Source organism: Vanacampus margaritifer, chromosome 16 (genome assembly GCF_051991255.1).
Source record: "Vanacampus margaritifer isolate UIUO_Vmar chromosome 16, RoL_Vmar_1.0, whole genome shotgun sequence".
Lineage (NCBI taxonomy): Eukaryota > Metazoa > Chordata > Actinopteri > Syngnathiformes > Syngnathidae > Vanacampus > Vanacampus margaritifer.
The window spans coordinates 17,630,384-17,646,883 of record NC_135447.1 but is presented as its reverse complement, the minus strand read 5'-3'; the positions used below and the strand labels follow the sequence as shown (position 1 = coordinate 17,646,883).

Below are 16,500 nucleotides of genomic sequence, written 5' to 3'. Positions count from 1 at the left end.
TCTAATCGTGATTGGTCTGACCACAAAACTGGTTTTCACTTTGCCACAGTCCATTTTAAATAACCCCTGGCCCAGAGAAACGCCTGCTCTTCTTGGTCTGGTTTAGAAATGGCTTCTTCTTTGTACTGAAATTTTTCATCTGGCAACGTCGGCTGGCACGGTGGATTGTGTTCACCCACAATGTTTTCTGGAAGTATTGCTGAGCCCTTTCTTTGATTTTCCTTACAGTAAGCATTCCTGTTTGCGGTGCAGTGCCGTATAAGGGCCCGAAGATCATGGTTTGGAGTATGATTTTTTGGCCTTGAACCTTACACACAGAGATTGTTCCAGATTCTCTGAATCTTTGGATGATGTTATGCACTGTAGATGATGATTACTTCAACCTTTTTACAATTTTTCACTGGTAAACACCTTTCTGATACTTCTCCACTATCTTTCTGCGAAACATTGGAGGATTTGGTGATTCTCTACCCATCTTCGCCTCTGAGAGACACTGCCACTCCAAGAAGCTTTTTTTATACTCCAATCAAGTTGCCAATGGACTTCATTAGTGGTAACTGGTCTTCCAGCTGTTTTTTTTTTGTAAGTGCAATTGACTTTTCCAGCCTCTTAAATCTACCTGTCCTAACTTTTTGGAGATTTGTTGGCACCATAAAATTTACAATCAACATATTTTTCCCTTAAAATTATAAATTGTCTCAGTTTAAACTTTTGACCTGTCATCTATGTTCTATTCTGAACAAAATATTCAAATTCGGCACTTCCACATAATTGCATTCAGTTTTTATCCACAATTTGTATAGTGTCCCAACTTTTGGGGAATTGGGTTTGTACATCCCAGCCACAACACTGCAAAAACTGAAATCTTAAGTAAAAAATAATTTCTTAAATTTAACCTAAATTTGCTTATTTTGATTTGACAAGTTATTTTTACTTAAAATAACATTGTCAGGCAAGATTATTCTGCTTATTTTAAGATACTTATCACTTAATTGTCTTCTTTGATCAAGTAGTCTTCAATTGAGTGTTAAGCCACTTTTAAGTACTGAAACAAACGTTTTTCACATTTTAAGATGACTAAGCAACATCAAAGGCCCTGAAGTGGGCTTTCATAAATTGAATTTTCTTATTTTAAGATTTTGCATAATCTAGTAATAAGATAAATGGAAAAAAATACAAGTCTGAAAACAATCAGGCAAAAGTGCAACATACCTCTTTATTGTAAAAAAAAATTCTTGTAAAAATCAGTTTGTGAGGTATTTCGTTATATTTACTAAGATCATTTATCCTCTTGCCAGTATATGCACTACCCACTCAGTGATCTAGTGGTAGTGTCTGCCCTCAGAGTGGGAGGTTGTGGGTTCAAATCCATGGCTGAGTCATATCAAAGACAACTAACCCTATAAAGCCAAACGTATCATATTAAATAGAAGACATTTTGACCCCTCTATTTCATGAGTATAATATTTTTTCCTCCATTAATTTAAAACCCTGAAGTATATGATATGACACATGCATTGCACGGATAATCCATTAGAGGGCAGTATCATCCAACTGATGGCTTTTCCAGCGACCTTGCAAGATCACTCCAACTGAGAAAGGAGAAACATCTATGCTTACTAATAGTAGGGAAATGTCCTTTCAGATTTTTGGAAATACTAATGTTTGATATATCTGCTTATTATTATATTTTTGACAGTTATAAATGCATACATTTAAAGCATTGAGACCGGATATATAAAATATGACACAAATCAAGTGTCATATGTGGAGGTTGATTTAAAAAAAAAAAAGTTTGTTCAAAAGGACCAATAATAATCTCTACTTACAAAGAATCTGATTTTTTTCACATATTTCATGGTTCAGGCTTTATAGGGTTAAAAATGGGACATGGTATCTCCCTGTTTGACACTCAGGCTAAGATGGCAAACTGTAAATGAATATGCATGTATTTTCAGAAAATAGTTCTATATGTTACAGCTTGAAAAAAGTCAATATTACTTGTTTTTAGTCTAAAAATAAAAAATTCAAGACCACTGTGGTTGATATGGGTCTAGTATTATTTTCTTATTTTTCAAAATCTTACAGGTAAATTTAAGGAAAATTTTGCTGGCAGATAATTTTGCTTATGAAAAGTAATAATTTTCTTATTTTACTATATTTTTTTCTTAAATTTTCTACTGTCCTTTTTGCAGTGTTCTAACATAGCATTTGAATATCTCAAACAGTTATAATTAAACATGCTTATTTGCTTCTATACTGTATAATCAAATTAGGTATATAAATAGATGGATGGACTTTCATAGTGTTGAGTTAAAACAAACAAACAGTTGAAATAAACTAAGGGCTTGACAAAAAGGATGACACGCACGAACGCACAGGGTCTGAACAAACGCATCCTCCATCTCAATCTCTACTACTTCCTGATAACACTGGCCTTATATCTCAACTGTCATCAATGATTACTTCCTTCTGACAAAATTTCACAAAATGGTTTGGAAGTAAAGAGAACAGTACCTGGCTTGGGCACAGAGTTGGTCACGGACTGTGGCACTTTATCATTTATGAGCTCCACACACTCACTGGGAAAGTAGCCAACCTGGAGGGGGTCAGAGGGGGTAAAAAACAAAGAATAAAATCAGTCTTAGAGAGCAATGACTTCAGACCTCGGTTGAAGCCCAACACCTGTATATCATATAGGTGGCGACAATGTCCACCACTTTGTGTGAATTATGGTTTTGTTATATGCACAATAGCTGCAAAAAAAGAAGCCACAAAATTTCTTGGAAAATGTTGGCAGTTGAGTTAAAGGTAAAAACTAAGTAGGGGTGCAATGATACACAAAATGCATAGTTCGATTAGATACTTTAGTATCACTGTTTGATATTTTTCAATACCTTTTTTTGCAAAATTTTGCTCAATTGCTAAATTTTCGTTAATTTTATTACCGGTACTATTATTATTAAGTTTTAAACTTCTATAACTCATTGTCCTCCATGATGAAAGATGCAAGAACAGTTTGACAATTTCCTCTTTGCTCAATGTCTCGACACATGATTCGGAACCACAACAAATTGCGCGTCCATGCCCATTTTTAGACAGTAGAGGAAACATACTAAGGTTCACAAATGCAAAAACAAAGAAGGTATAAAAGATGAGACAAGCCCACCTATTGAAATACCCTTCCAGAACAATTTGTCTGAATTTCCACATTAACAATATCAAGAACATTACTGAACTAGAAAAATTCCCGCGGAAATTTTGAATGGGACTGCTGACTCTTGCAAGGTGGAAAGCATGCGCTGAACCGAATGTTGGTGTACTTTACTTCTCTATCTGTGTCAAACCACTTTTCTAGGGTGGATATTGATACGTGCTTCTAGCGGAGCAAGCAGCAGCGAAGCTGTTGACCCAGGTGGGCGAGGGGGAGAGTGTCCTTGGCGTACCTCATCAATTGGCCAAGATGGCCACCGATCTGGGTGGGCAGAGTGGCGATAATCCAGGGTGGACCTAATTAATTGGCCAATATGGCCACCGCCCTGGGTGGGCAGAGTGGTGATAATCCAAAGTGTACCTAATTAATTGGCTAAAATGGCCGCCGCCCTGGGCGAGCGGAGTGGCGAGAATCCTGGGTGTACCTAATTAATTGGCCAAGATGGCCGCCGCCCCGGGTGGGTGAGTGGGAGAGAGTTCTGGGCGTACCTAATAAATTGGCCAAGATGGCCGCCGCCCCGGGCGGGCGAGTGGGAGAGAGTCCTTGCCGTACCTAATTAATTGGCCAAGATGGCCGCCGCCCTGGGCGAGCAGAGTGGGGAGAATCCTGGACGTACCTAATCAATTGGCCAAGATGGCCGCCCACCCGGGTGGGCGAGGGGGAGAGAGTCCTTGAAGTACCTAAATAATTGGCCAAGATGGCCGCCGCCCTGGGCGAGCGGAGTGGCGAGAATCTTTGGCGTACCTAATCAATTGGCCAAGATGGCCACCGCCCTGAGCGAGCGTAGTGGCGAGAATCCTGGGTGTAACTAATTAATTGGCCAAGATGGCCGCCGCCCTGGGCGAGCGCAGTGGCGAGAATCCTGGGTGTACCTAATTAATTGGCCAAGATGGCCGCCGCCCTGGGCGAGCGGAGTGGCGAGAATCCTGGGCGTACCTAATAAATTTGCCAAGATGGCCGCCGACCCGGGTGGGCGAGGGGGAGAGGGTCCTTGCCGTACCTAATTAATTGGCCAAAATGGCCGCCGCCCTGGGCGAGCAGAGTGGCGAGTATCCTGGGCGTACCTAATTAATTGGCCAAGATGGCCGCCGCCCTGGGCGACCGTAGTGGCGAGAATCCTGGGTGTACCTAATCAATTGGCCAAGATGGCCGCCCGTACATAGGCCAAGCCTTGAGTACACCAAGAAAAAAAGGGGTTGAGTTGAGATAAGCGAGATGATTGGCTGAGGCAGTTGCTATGCAGATGTGAGAGACCAGGCAGTATAGCTAAAAAAAAGCACTATTTAAATAGCAGTCCCCATTGCCTTTAAAAAAAAAAAAAAAAAAAAAATCTTGTGTATGTTTTTTTTTTTTAAATGTCTTTTTTAATTAAGAAATGTGGAAGTTAACCATAATAAACATCAACTAAAAGTATCTTACTGTCCATAAAAAAATGTAAATGAGCTGAACAGTATAAAATTCAAACGATTGAAATCGGTCAAGAAATGTGGAAGTTTACCATAATCGACATCAACTAAAAATATCTTACTGTCTCTTTAAATGCGCACACGCATTTGATTAGAACTTGTATTGATATTGTATGAGATACGCACACCTGCAACGAAAGCCTCTCACGACTTAACGGTTCAAGATACAGATTCAAGAAATGGCTCGTTAGAACGGCAAGGGTTTGGGGAACGCGAGCATGTTTTCATTTTTTTGAAAAATGACCAAATGAGAACAGGTTGAAAACTTATGATTTATCAGAAATGAAGAGGAAAAAGGCGGCGAAATTAACATGGAAGAGATAGGTGAGTTTGTCCAACTTCTACTCGCTTAAAGTGAAAATAAAGGTACTAAATGACACCTTAGCCAAATAAAAGTTAGTTTGTCTGAAAGAAGACACTCGTGACTACAAAATGTGAGAATTTGACGTCTAGTGAGAAAAGATTGTGGCCATGGTGACGAGTTGAAGTGAAATTTTTTCAAATACATTATTTGGTTCCCGGCACTGGATGGCTAATTAGTCCACTCTAACCAACGCAATACACAACAATGGGAGAAGGCTATTTGTCTGTTGTTTGCTCACTGTCTTTGAACCCGCACAGGGGGGAGAGCTTTCATTCCTTAAAAAAGATTTCGACACTGAGCTAAAGATGGGAAAAATTCCTACAAAATGAGCTAAAATTCGTATCGGTCGGATAACGTATGCGCGCGCAGCGTGTCTTGGAAAAAGGTGCTTGATGTGATTTTGTCTTCCCTTTTCCCATTCATTCCCAATGGGATTATTGGGGGGACTTTTGGGGGGTTTGCGTCGCCATGGTAACTGTGAATTCTTAGAAAAATAGTAGCGCAGCGAGTCAGATGGAGCCGCATCGTTTGATACCTCATTTGTGCCGGTGCGATTTACGGTACAAGCCGCATTTTTGCGGAAAAATCGTGGAAGTATGATATAATAACTAGAAAAATTCCCGCGGAAATTTTGAATGGGACTGCTGACTCTTTGGTAATGAGCTGAACAGTTTAAAATTTAAATGACTGGAATCGGTCAAGAAATGTGGAAGTTAACCATAAACAACATCAACTAAAAGTATCTCACTGTCCCTGAAAATGTATTTAAAAAAATGTAAATGAGCTGAACAGTTTAAAATTTAAATGACTGGAATCGGTCAAGAAATGTGTAAATTAACCATAATCTAAAAATATGTCACTGTCACTTTAAGAGCGCACATCCATTTTTGACTTGGAGCCGTCACGCGCCCCACATTCCATTGAGATTGCATGAGAGAAGCACCCCTTCAACAAAAACCTCTCACGACTTAACGGTTGAAGATACAGATTCAAGAAATGACTCGTTAGAACGGCAAGGGTTTGAGGAACACGAGCATGTTCTCATTTTCTTAAACGGATAAAAAATGACCAAATGAGAGCAGGTTGAAAACTTATGATTTATCAGAAATGGAGAGAGGAAGGCGCCTGAAATTAACATGTAAAAGACAGGCGAATTAGTCCGACTTCTCTTGCTTAAGGTGAAAATAAAGGTACTAAATGACACCTTAGCCAAATAAAAGTTAGTTTGTCTGAAAGAAGTAGTAGTAGTAGTAGTAGTAGTAGTAGTAGCACTTAGATACCTAATCAATTGGCCAAAATGGCCGCCGCCCTGGGCGAGCAGAGTGGCGAGAATCCTGGGCGTACCTAATCAATTGGCCAAAATGGCCGCCGCCCTGAGCGAGCAAAGTGGCGAGAATCCTTGGCGTACCTAATCAATTGGCCAAGCTGGCCGCCGCCCCGGGTGGGCGGAGGGGAGAGAATCCTTGGCGACGCTAATTAATTGGCCAAAATGGCCGCCGCCCTGGGCGAGCGGAGTGGCGACAATCCTGGGCGTACCTAATCAATTGGCCAAAATGGCCGCCGCCCTGAGCGAGTGAAGTGGCAAGAATCCTTGGCGTAGCTAATGAATTGGCCAAGATAGCCGTCGCCCTGGGCGAGCAGAGTGGCGAGAATCCTGGGAATACCTAATCAATTGGCCAAGATGGCCGCCGACCCGGGTGGTCGAGGGGGAGAGAGTCCTTGGCGTACCTAAAAAAAAAGCTGCTTGATCTGATTTGATCACTTTCGTTTTCCCATTGATTCCCAATGGGGACTTAATTTGGGAATAGCGTCGCCATGGTAACTCGGAATTCTTAGAAAAATAATAGCGCAGCGAGTCAGATGGAGCCGCATCGTTTGATACCTCATTTGTCCCGGTGCGATCTACGGTACGGGCTGAATTTTTGCGGAAAAATCGTGGAAGATGAAATAATAATAGTAATACTAGAAAAATTCCCGCGGAAATTTTGAATGGGACTGCTGACTCTTTGGTAATGAGCTGAACAGTTTAAAATTTAAACCACTGGAATCGCTCAAGAAATGTGGAAGTTAACCATAATCAACATCAACTAAAAGTATCTCACTGTCCCTGAAAAAGTATTTTAAAAAATGTAAATGAGCTGAACATTTTAAAATTTAAATGACTGGAATCGGTCAAGAAATGTGGAAGTTAACCATAATCTAAAAATATGTCACTGTCACTTTAAGAGCACATACATTTTTGACTTGGAGACGTCACGCGCCCCACATTCCATTGAGATCGCATGAGAGAAGCACCCCTTGTACAAAAGCCTCTCACGACTTAACGGTTGAAGATACAGATTCAAGAAATGGCTCGTTAGAACGGCAAGGGTTTGGGGAACACGAGCATGTTCTCATTTTCTTAATCGGATAAAAAATGACCAAATGAGAGCAGGTTGAAAACTTATGATTTATCAGAAATGGAGAGAGGAAGGCGCCTGAAATTAACATGTACAAGACAGGCGAATTAGTCCGACTTCTCTTGCTTAAGGTGAAAATAAAGGTACTAAATGACACCTTAGTCAAATAAAAGTTAGTTTGTCTGAAAGAAGACACTCGTGACTACAAAATGTGAGAATTTGACGTCTAGTGACAAAAGATCGTTGCCATGGTGACGAGTTGAAGTGACGTCACGCACCCACATTGCATTGAGATAGAATGAGAGAAGCACCCCTTCAACAAAAGCCTCTCGCGACTTAACGGTTGAAGATACAGATTCAAGAAAGGGCTCGTTAGAACGGCAAGGGTTTGGGGAACACGAGCATGTTCTCATTTTTTTAATCGGATGAAAAATGACCAAATGAGAGCAGGTTGAAAACTTATGATTTATTCGAAATGAAGAGGAAGAAGTCGCCCAAATTAACATGGGAGAGATAGGCGAGAGAGTCCAACTTCTACTCGCTTAAAGGGAAAATAAAGGTACTAAATGACACCTTAACCAAATAAAAGTTAGTTTGTCTGAAAGAAGACACTCGTGACTACAAAATGTGAGAATTTGACGTCTAGTGACAAAAGATTGTGGCAGTGGTGACGAGTTGAAGTGAAATTTTTTCTAATACATTATTTGGTTCCCGGCACTGGATGGCTAATTAGCCAACAGAGTGTGTGAGAAAGCTAATTCAGCCACTGTCTTTGAACCCGAACAGGGGGGGGGGCTTTCATTCCTTAAAAAAGATTTCGACACTGAGCTAAAGATGGGACAAATTCCTACAAAATGAGCTAAAATTCGTATCGGTCGGATAACGTATGCGCGCGCAGCGTGTCTTGGAAAAAGGTGCTTGAAGTGTGATTTTTTCCCATTCATTCCCAATGGGGAGTTAATTTGGGAGTTTTTTGGGAATAGCGTCGCCAAGGTAACTGGGAATTCTTAGAAAAATAATAGCGCAGCGAGTCAGATCGAGCCGCATCGTTTGATACCTCATTTGTGCCGGTGCGATGTACGGTACGGGCCGCATTTTAGCGGAAAAATCGTGGAATAATATATAATAATAACAACAAGAAAAACTAGAAAAATTCCCGCGGAAATTTTGAATGGGACTGCTGACTCTTTGGTAATGAGCTGAACAGTTTAAAATTTAAACCACTGGAATCGCTCAAGAAATGTGGAAGTTAACCATAATCAACATCAACTAAAAGTATCTCACTGTCCCTGAAAAAGTATTTTAAAAAATGTAAATGAGCTGAACATTTTAAAATTTAAATGACTGGAATCGGTCAAGAAATGTGGAAGTTAACCATAATCTAAAAATATGTCACTGTCACTTTAAGAGCACATACATTTTTGACTTGGAGACGTCACGCGCCCCACATTCCATTGAGATCGCATGAGAGAAGCACCCCTTGTACAAAAGCCTCTCACGACTTAACGGTTGAAGATACAGATTCAAGAAATGGCTCGTTAGAACGGCAAGGGTTTGGGGAACACGAGCATGTTCTCATTTTCTTAATCGGATAAAAAATGACCAAATGAGAGCAGGTTGAAAACTTATGATTTATCAGAAATGGAGAGAGGAAGGCGCCTGAAATTAACATGTACAAGACAGGCGAATTAGTCCGACTTCTCTTGCTTAAGGTGAAAATAAAGGTACTAAATGACACCTTAGTCAAATAAAAGTTAGTTTGTCTGAAAGAAGACACTCGTGACTACAAAATGTGAGAATTTGACGTCTAGTGACAAAAGATCGTTGCCATGGTGACGAGTTGAAGTGACGTCACGCACCCACATTGCATTGAGATAGAATGAGAGAAGCACCCCTTCAACAAAAGCCTCTCGCGACTTAACGGTTGAAGATACAGATTCAAGAAAGGGCTCGTTAGAACGGCAAGGGTTTGGGGAACACGAGCATGTTCTCATTTTTTTAATCGGATGAAAAATGACCAAATGAGAGCAGGTTGAAAACTTATGATTTATTCGAAATGAAGAGGAAGAAGTCGCCCAAATTAACATGGGAGAGATAGGCGAGAGAGTCCAACTTCTACTCGCTTAAAGGGAAAATAAAGGTACTAAATGACACCTTAACCAAATAAAAGTTAGTTTGTCTGAAAGAAGACACTCGTGACTACAAAATGTGAGAATTTGACGTCTAGTGACAAAAGATTGTGGCAGTGGTGACGAGTTGAAGTGAAATTTTTTCTAATACATTATTTGGTTCCCGGCACTGGATGGCTAATTAGCCAACAGAGTGTGTGAGAAAGCTAATTCAGCCACTGTCTTTGAACCCGAACAGGGGGGGGGGCTTTCATTCCTTAAAAAAGATTTCGACACTGAGCTAAAGATGGGACAAATTCCTACAAAATGAGCTAAAATTCGTATCGGTCGGATAACGTATGCGCGCGCAGCGTGTCTTGGAAAAAGGTGCTTGAAGTGTGATTTTTTCCCATTCATTCCCAATGGGGAGTTAATTTGGGAGTTTTTTGGGAATAGCGTCGCCAAGGTAACTGGGAATTCTTAGAAAAATAATAGCGCAGCGAGTCAGATCGAGCCGCATCGTTTGATACCTCATTTGTGCCGGTGCGATGTACGGTACGGGCCGCATTTTAGCGGAAAAATCGTGGAATAATATATAATAATAACAACAAGAAAAATAAACCACTGTCCTAGGTAGAATAACAATATGTGCCTGCTTGCTTCGCAAAGCAGTCCCATAATAAACCACTGTCCTAGGTAGAATAACAATATGTGCCTGCTTGCTTCGCAAAGCAGTCCCATAACTAGAAAAATTCCCGCGGAAATTTTGAATGGGACTGCTGACTCTTTGGTAATGAGCTGAACAGTTTAAAATTTAAACCACTGGAATCGCTCAAGAAATGTGGAAGTTAACCATAATCAACATCAACTAAAAGTATCTCACTGTCCCTGAACATGTATTTAAAAAAATGTAAATGAGCTGAACAGTTTAAAATTTAAACCACTGGAATCGGTCAAGAAATGTGGAAGTTAACTATAATCAACATCAACTAAAAGTATCTCACTGTCCCTTTAAGAAAAATACACTTTCACGCACGCACATTTGACTTGGAGACGTCACGCGCCCCACATTCCATTGAGATCGCATGAGAGAAGCACCCCTTGTACAAAAGCCTCTCACGACTTAACGGTTGAAGATACAGATTCAAGAAATGGCTCGTTAGAACGGCAAGGGTTTGGGGAACACGAGCATGTTCTCATTTTCTTAATCGGATAAAAAATGACCAAATGAGAGCAGGTTGAAAACTTATGATTTATCAGAAATGGAGAGAGGAAGGCGCCTGAAATTAACATGTACAAGACAGGCGAATTAGTCCGACTTCTCTTGCTTAAGGTGAAAATAAAGGTACTAAATGACACCTTAGCCAAATAAAAGTTAGTTTGTCTGAAAGAAGACACTCGTGACTACAAAATGTGAGAATTTGACGTCTAGTGACAAAAGATCGTTGCCATGGTGACGAGTTGAAGTGACGTCACGCACCCACATTGCATTGAGATTGAATGAGAGAAGCACCCCTTCAACAAAAGCCTCTCGCGACTTAACGGTTGAAGATACAGATTCAAGAAAGGGCTCGTTAGAACGGCAAGGGTTTGGGGAACACGAGCATGTTCTCATTTTCTTAATCGGATAAAAAATGACCAAATGAGAGCAGGTTGAAAACTTATGATTTATCAGAAATGGAGAGAGGAAGGCGCTTGAAATTAACATGGCAGAGATAGGCCAGTTGGTCCGACTTGTCCGAGCTTAAAGGGAAAATAAAGGTACTAAATGACACCTTAACCAAATAAAAGTTAGTTTGTCTGAAAGAAGACACTCGTGACTACAAAATGTGAGAATTTGACGTCTAGTGACAAAAGATTGTGGCAGTGGTGACGAGTTGAAGTGAAATTTTTTCTAATACATTATTTGGTTCCCGGCACTGGATGGCTAATTAGCCAACAGAGTGTGTGAGAAAGCTAATTCAGCCACTGTCTTTGAACCCGAACAGGGGGGGGGGCTTTCATTCCTTAAAAAAGATTTCGACACTGAGCTAAAGATGGGAAAAATTCCTACAAAATGAGCTAAAATTCGTATCGGTCGGATAACGTATGCGCGCGCAGCGTGTCTTGGAAAAAGGTGCTTGAAGTGTGATTTTTTTCCCATTCATTCCCAATGGGGAGTTAATTTGGGAGTTTTTTGGGAATAGCGTCGCCAAGGTAACTGGGAATTCTTAGAAAAATAATAGCGCAGCGAGTCAGATCGAGCCGCATCGTTTGATACCTCATTTGTGCCGGTGCGATGTACGGTACGGGCCGCATTTTAGCGGAAAAATCGTGGAATAATATATAATAATAATAACGACAAGAAAAATAAACCACTGTCCTAGGTAGAATAACAATATGTGCCTGCTTGCTTCGCAAAGCAGTCCCATAACTAGAAAAATTCCCGCGGAAATTTTGAATGGGACTGCTGACTCTTTGGTAATGAGCTGAACAGTTTAAAATTTAAACCACTGGAATCGCTCAAGAAATGTGGAAGTTAACCATAATCAACATCAACTAAAAGTATCTCACTGTCCCTGAACATGTATTTAAAAAAATGTAAATGAGCTGAACAGTTTAAAATTTAAACCACTGGAATCGGTCAAGAAATGTGGAAGTTAACTATAATCAACATCAACTAAAAGTATCTCACTGTCCCTTTAAGAAAAATGCACTTTCACGCACACACATTTGACTTGGAGACGTCACGCGCCCCTCATTCCATTGAGATCGCATGAGAGAAGCACCCCTTGTACAAAAGCCTCTCACGACTTAACGGTTGAAGATACAGATTCAAGAAATGGCTCGTTAGAACGGCAAGGGTTTGGGGAACACGAGCATGTTCTCATTTTCTTAATCGGATAAAAAATGACCAAATGAGAGCAGGTTGAAAACTTATGATTTATCAGAAATGGAGAGAGGAAGGCGCCTGAAATTAACATGTACAAGACAGGCGAATTAGTCCGACTTCTCTTGCTTAAGGTGAAAATAAAGGTACTAAATGACACCTTAGCCAAATAAAAGTTAGTTTGTCTGAAAGAAGACACTCGTGACTACAAAATGTGAGAATTTGACGTCTAGTGACAAAAGATCGTTGCCATGGTGACGAGTTGAAGTGACGTCACGCACCCACATTGCATTGAGATTGAATGAGAGAAGCACCCCTTCAACAAAAGCCTCTCGCGACTTAACGGTTGAAGATACAGATTCAAGAAAGGGCTCGTTAGAACGGCAAGGGTTTGGGGAACACGAGCATGTTCTCATTTTCTTAATCGGATAAAAAATTACCAAATGAGAGCAGGTTGAAAACTTATGCTTTATCAGAAATGGAGAGAGGAAGGCGCCTGAAATTAACATGTACAAGACAGGCGAATTAGTCCGACTTCTCTTGCTTAAGGTGAAAATAAAGGTACTAAATGACACCTTAGCCAAATAAAAGTTAGTTTGTCTGAAAGAAGACACTCGTGACTACAAAATGTGAGAATTTGACGTCTAGTGACAAAAGATCGTTGCCATGGTGACGAGTTGAAGTGACGTCACGCACCCACATTGCATTGAGATTGAATGAGAGAAGCACCCCTTCAACAAAAGCCTCTCGCGACTTAACGGTTGAAGATACAGATTCAAGAAAGGGCTCGTTAGAACGGCAAGGGTTTGGGGAACACGAGCATGTTCTCATTTTCTTAATCGGATAAAAAATGACCAAATGAGAGCAGGTTGAAAACTTATGATTTATCAGAAATGGAGAGAGGAAGGCGCCTGAAATTAACATGGCAGAGATAGGCGAGGTGGTCCGACTTGTCCGAGCTTAAAGGGAAAATAAAGGTACTAAATGACACCTTAACCAAATAAAAGTTAGTTTGTCTGAAAGAAGACACTCGTGACTACAAAATGTGAGAATTTGACGTCTAGTGCCAAAAGATTGTGGCAGTGGTGACGAGTTGAAGTGAAATTTTTTCTAATACATTATTTGGTTCCCGGCACTGGATGGCTAATTAGCCAACAGAGTGTGTGAGAAAGCTAATTCAGCCACTGTCTTTGAACCCGAACAGGGGGGGGGGCTTTCATTCCTTAAAAAAGATTTCGACACTGAGCTAAAGATGGGAAAAATTCCTACAAAATGAGCTAAAATTCGTATCGGTCGGATAACGTATGCGCGCGCAGCGTGTCTTGGAAAAAGGTGCTTGAAGTGTGATTTTTTCCCATTCATTCCCAATGGGGAGTTAATTTGGGAGTTTTTTGGGAATAGCGTCGCCAAGGTAACTGGGAATTCTTAGAAAAATAATAGCGCAGCGAGTCAGATCGAGCCGCATCGTTTGATACCTCATTTGTGCCGGTGCGATGTACGGTACGGGCCGCATTTTAGCGGAAAAATCGTGGAATAATATATAATAATAATAACGACAAAAATAAACCACTGTCCTAGGTAGAATAACAATATGTGCCTGCTTGCTTCGCAAAGCAGTCCCATAATAAACCACTGTCCTAGGTAGAATAACAATATGTGCCTGCTTGCTTCGCAAAGCAGTCCCATAATAATAATAACGACAAGAAAAATAAACCACTGTCCTAGGTAGAATACTAATATGTGCCTGCTTGCTTCGCAAAGCAGTCCCATAATAACGACAAGAAAAATAAACCACTGTCCTAGGTAGAATACTAATATGTGCCTGCTTGCTTCGCAAAGCAGTCCCATAACTAGAAAAATTCCCGCGGAAATTTTGAATGGGACTGCTGACTCTTTGGTAATGAGCTGAACAGTTTAAAATTTAAACCACTGGAATCGCTCAAGAAATGTGGAATTGCTGACTCTTGCAAGGTGGAAACACGCATGTATGTAGTACTTGTAGACATAGTAGTAGTAGTATAGTAGTAAGTAGTAAGCAAGTACAAACAGAAGTAGTAGGATTAGTAGTACTTGTAGTAATTTTAGTAGTAGTCAATTGGCTAAGATGGCCGCCGACCCGGGTGGGCGAGGGGGAGAGAGTCCTTGCCGTACCTAATTAATTGGCCAAGATGGCCGCCGCCCTGGGTGGGCAGAAAGGCGGTAATCCAGGGTGTACCTAATTAATTGGCTAAAATGGCCGCCGCCCTGGGCGAGTGGAGTGGCGAGAATCCTGGGCGTACCTAATAAATTGGCCAAGATGGCCGCCGACCCGGGTGGGCAAGGGGGAGAGAGTCCTTGCCGTACCTAATTAATTGGCCAAGATGGCCGCCGCCCTGGGTGGGCAGAGTGGGGATTAATTAGGTACACACCTAATTAATTGGCTAAAATGGCCGCCGCCATGGGCGAGCGGAGTGGCGGGAATCCTGGGCGTACCTAATAAATTGGCCAAGATGGCCGCCGCCCTGAGCGAGCGTAGTGGCAAGAATCCTGGGTGTACCTAAATAATTGGCTAAAATGGCCACCGCCCTGGGCGAGCGGAGTGGCGGGAATCCTGGGCGTACCTAATAAATTGGCCAAGATGGCCGCCGCCCTGAGCGAGCGTAGTGGCAAGAATCCTGGGTGTACCTAAATAATTGGCCAAGATGGCCGCCGCCCTGGGCGAGCGTAGTGGCGAGAATCCTGGGTGTACCTAATTAATTGGCCAAGATGGCCGCCGCCCTGGGCGAGCGTAGTGGCGAGAATCCTGGGTGTACCTAATTAATTGGCCAAGATGGCCGCCGCCCTGGGCGAGCGGAGTGGCAAGAATCCTGGGTGTACCTAATTATTTGGCCAAGATGGCCGCCCCCCTGGGTGGGCAGAGTGGCGATAATCCAGGGTGTACCTAATCAATTGCCAATCTGTTACATTTAATAGAAAAAATAAAAATAATAATAATAATGTGTTATTTTTGAAAATGTATTTTAAAAAATGGAAATGAGCTGAACAGTTTAAAATTCAAACGATTGAAATCGGTCAAGAAATGTGGAAGTTAGGCATAATCACCATAAAGTAAAAGTATCTTACTGTCCCTTTAAGAAACATGCACATTGACGCACACGCATTGCACGAACACGTTGGAGAGACGTCACGCACCAAGCCTCTCACGACTTAACGGTTCAAGATGCTTAAGGTGAAAATAAAGGTACTAAATGACACCTTAGCCAAATAAAAGTTAGTTTGTCTGAAAAAAGACACTCGTGACTACAAAATGTGAGAATTTGATATCTAGTGAGCAAAGATTGTGGCCATGGTGACGAGTTGAAGTGACGTCACGCACCCACATTGCATTGAGATTGAATGAGAGACGCACACCTCAAAGAAGAGCCTCCCACGACTTAACTCTTCAAGATACAGATTCAAGAAATGGCTCGTTAGAACGGCAAGGGTTTGGGGAACACGAGCATGTTCTCATTTTCTTAATCGGATAAAAAATGACCAAATGAGAGCAGGTTGAAAACTTATGATTTATCAGAAATGGAGAGAGGAAGGCGCCTGAAATTAACATGGCAGAGATAGGCGAGTTGGTCCGACTTGTCCGAGCTTAAAGGGAAAATAAAGGTACTAAATGACACCTTAACCAAATAAAAGTTAGTTTGTCTGAAAGAAGACACTCGTGACTACAAAATGTGAGAATTTGACGTCTCGTGACAAAAGATTGTGGCCATGGTGACGAGTTGAAGTGAAATTTTTTCAAATACATTATTTGGTTCCCGGCACTGGATGGCTAATTAGCCAACAGAGTGTGTGAGAAAGCTAATTCAGCCACTGTCTTTGAACCCGCACAGGGGGGGGAGCTTTCATTCCTTAAAAAAGATTTCGACACTGAGCTAAAGATGGGAAAAACTCCTACAAAATGAGCTAAAATTCGTATCGGTCGGATAACGTATGCGCGCGCAGCGTGTCTTGGAAAAAGGTGCTTGAAGTGTGATCTTCTCTTCCCTTTTCCCATTCATTCCCAATAGGGAGTTAATTTGGGAGTTTTTTGGGAATAGCGTCGCCATG

The 16,500-nt window shown here is 41.5% G+C and overlaps 1 protein-coding gene across 5 annotated transcripts in view; it reads right to left on the bottom strand.

Annotated features, from left to right (window-relative positions):
* The window catches only part of arhgap32b (Rho GTPase activating protein 32b), a 138,344-nt gene that overhangs the window by 38,475 nt on the left and 83,369 nt on the right, over window positions 1-16,500 (bottom strand). For all 5 annotated transcript variants that reach the window (XM_077546439.1, XM_077546441.1, XM_077546440.1 and 2 more), the window contains one exon: window positions 2,518-2,599. In XM_077546439.1, coding sequence (XP_077402565.1) covers window positions 2,518-2,599 — 82 coding nt within the window. The remainder of the gene's footprint in view (window positions 1-2,517; window positions 2,600-16,500) is intronic.